This window comes from Eimeria mitis, genomic scaffold, assembly GCF_000499745.2.
Source record: "Eimeria mitis Houghton genomic scaffold, Emh_scaff1905, whole genome shotgun sequence".
Taxonomy (NCBI): domain Eukaryota; phylum Apicomplexa; class Conoidasida; order Eucoccidiorida; family Eimeriidae; genus Eimeria; species Eimeria mitis.
The window spans coordinates 4,810-6,479 of NW_013570228.1; the positions used below are offsets into that span (position 1 = coordinate 4,810).

At 34.4% G+C, this 1,670-nt stretch overlaps 1 protein-coding gene across 1 annotated transcript in view; it reads right to left on the reverse strand.

Annotated features, from left to right (window-relative positions):
- The window catches only part of EMH_0045640 (uncharacterized protein), a gene marked incomplete at both ends in the record, with an annotated part of 408 nt that extends 350 nt beyond the window's left edge, over positions 1–58 (reverse strand). Inside the window, one exon of the mRNA XM_013496087.1 lies at positions 1–58. Coding sequence (XP_013351541.1) covers positions 1–58 — 58 coding nt within the window.
- Positions 59–1,670: the final 1,612 nt, after the last annotated feature.

Genomic DNA, 1,670 nt, shown 5'->3' on the forward strand with positions numbered 1-1,670 from the left:
AGGAGCAGCAGCAGGAGCAGCAGCAGGAGCAGCAGAAGCTAAAAAGATAGAGATACATTCTCTATCCTGGCAGGCAAAATGGAGAATAATACAACACCATATAATCCCCAACAATATAATCGATATAAAACAAAAATTAAAAAATAAAAATAAAATTATTTTACAAACGTGGGAGGGCTCAGATCTTACGATAACCAAAATAAAAAAAAATAAAAATATAAATAAAAATATAAATATAAATAAAAATATAAATACACAACAAGAAGAACAACAAAACAATCATATACATAAGGACCCTCCTGCTGCTGCTCCTGCTGCTGCTGCTGCTGGCGGTGGTGGTGGTTCTGCTGCTGCTGCTGGTTCTCCTGCAGCAGCAGCAGCACCTGCTGCAGCAGCACCTGCTGCAGCAGCAGCAGCAGCAGCTGCTGCTGCTGCTGCTGCTGAGGATGATGATGAGGATGAATATGAATATATAATAAATGGCGAAGCTAAAATAATTTCTTTTCCTTTTAAAATCGAAACCTTCAATGGAGCGGCATACAAAATTAATAAAGTCAGAAACAACAAACCCTAAACCCTAAACCCTAAACCCTAAACCCTAAACCCTAAAAAATAAACTATAAACAATAAACAATAAACCCTAGAGAATAAACAATGGAGCGGCATACAAAATTAATAAAGTCAGAAAATATAAACCCTAAACCCTAAACCCTAAACCCTAAACCCTAAACCCTAAACCCTAAACCCTAAAAAATAAATAATAAACAATAAACCCTAAACCCTAGACAAGAAACACTAAACCCTACATCCTAGAGAATAAACAATGGAGCGGCGTACAAAATTAATAAAGTCAGAACATATAAACCCTAAACCCTAAACCCTAAACCCTAAACCCTAAACCCTAAAAAATAAATAATAAACAATAAACCCTAGACAAGAAACAATAGACAGTCGACAATAAACAATAAACAATAAACAATAAACCCTTCCCTAATCTATCATATATATATATATATATACATCTATACATATATATATATATATATATATATATATATATATATATATATATATATATATATATATATATATTTATATTTATATATATATATATATAAATATTTTTGTATTAGGTGTTGCTGCCTCCGTCTCTAAGCGAAGAAGATATGAAACCGGCGAAGAAGGAGCTGCGTATACACCCGGAGATAAACACGAGACTAAGAAAGAGAAGAGAAGAGACAGAAACAAAAGAAGAAACAAAAGAAACAGAAAAAAATAAAATAAATAAAAATAATATAAATATAAATGAAGAGGAGAAGATGAGCGAAGAGGGGACCCTCAATATGCCTCGCCCAGCCAGAGACCCCAGGCTCCCTGGTTCGTTTTTTTTGTCTCTTTTTGTCTCTTTTTGTCTCCTTTTGTCTCCTTTCTGTCTCCTTTTTGTCTCTTTTCTGTCTCCTTTCTGTCTCTTCTTTGTCTCCTTTCTGTCTCCTTTCTGTCTCCTCTTCTTGTTTGCTTCTGGTTTCGTTTTTCTATCTTTTTTTGTCTCTTTTTTGTCTCTTTTTTGTCTCCTTTTGTCTCCTTTTGTCTCCTTTTTGTATCCTTTTGTCTCCTTTCTGTCTCCTCTTCTTGTGTGTTGCTGTCTTCGTGTTTTTCTCTTTTTTGTCTCC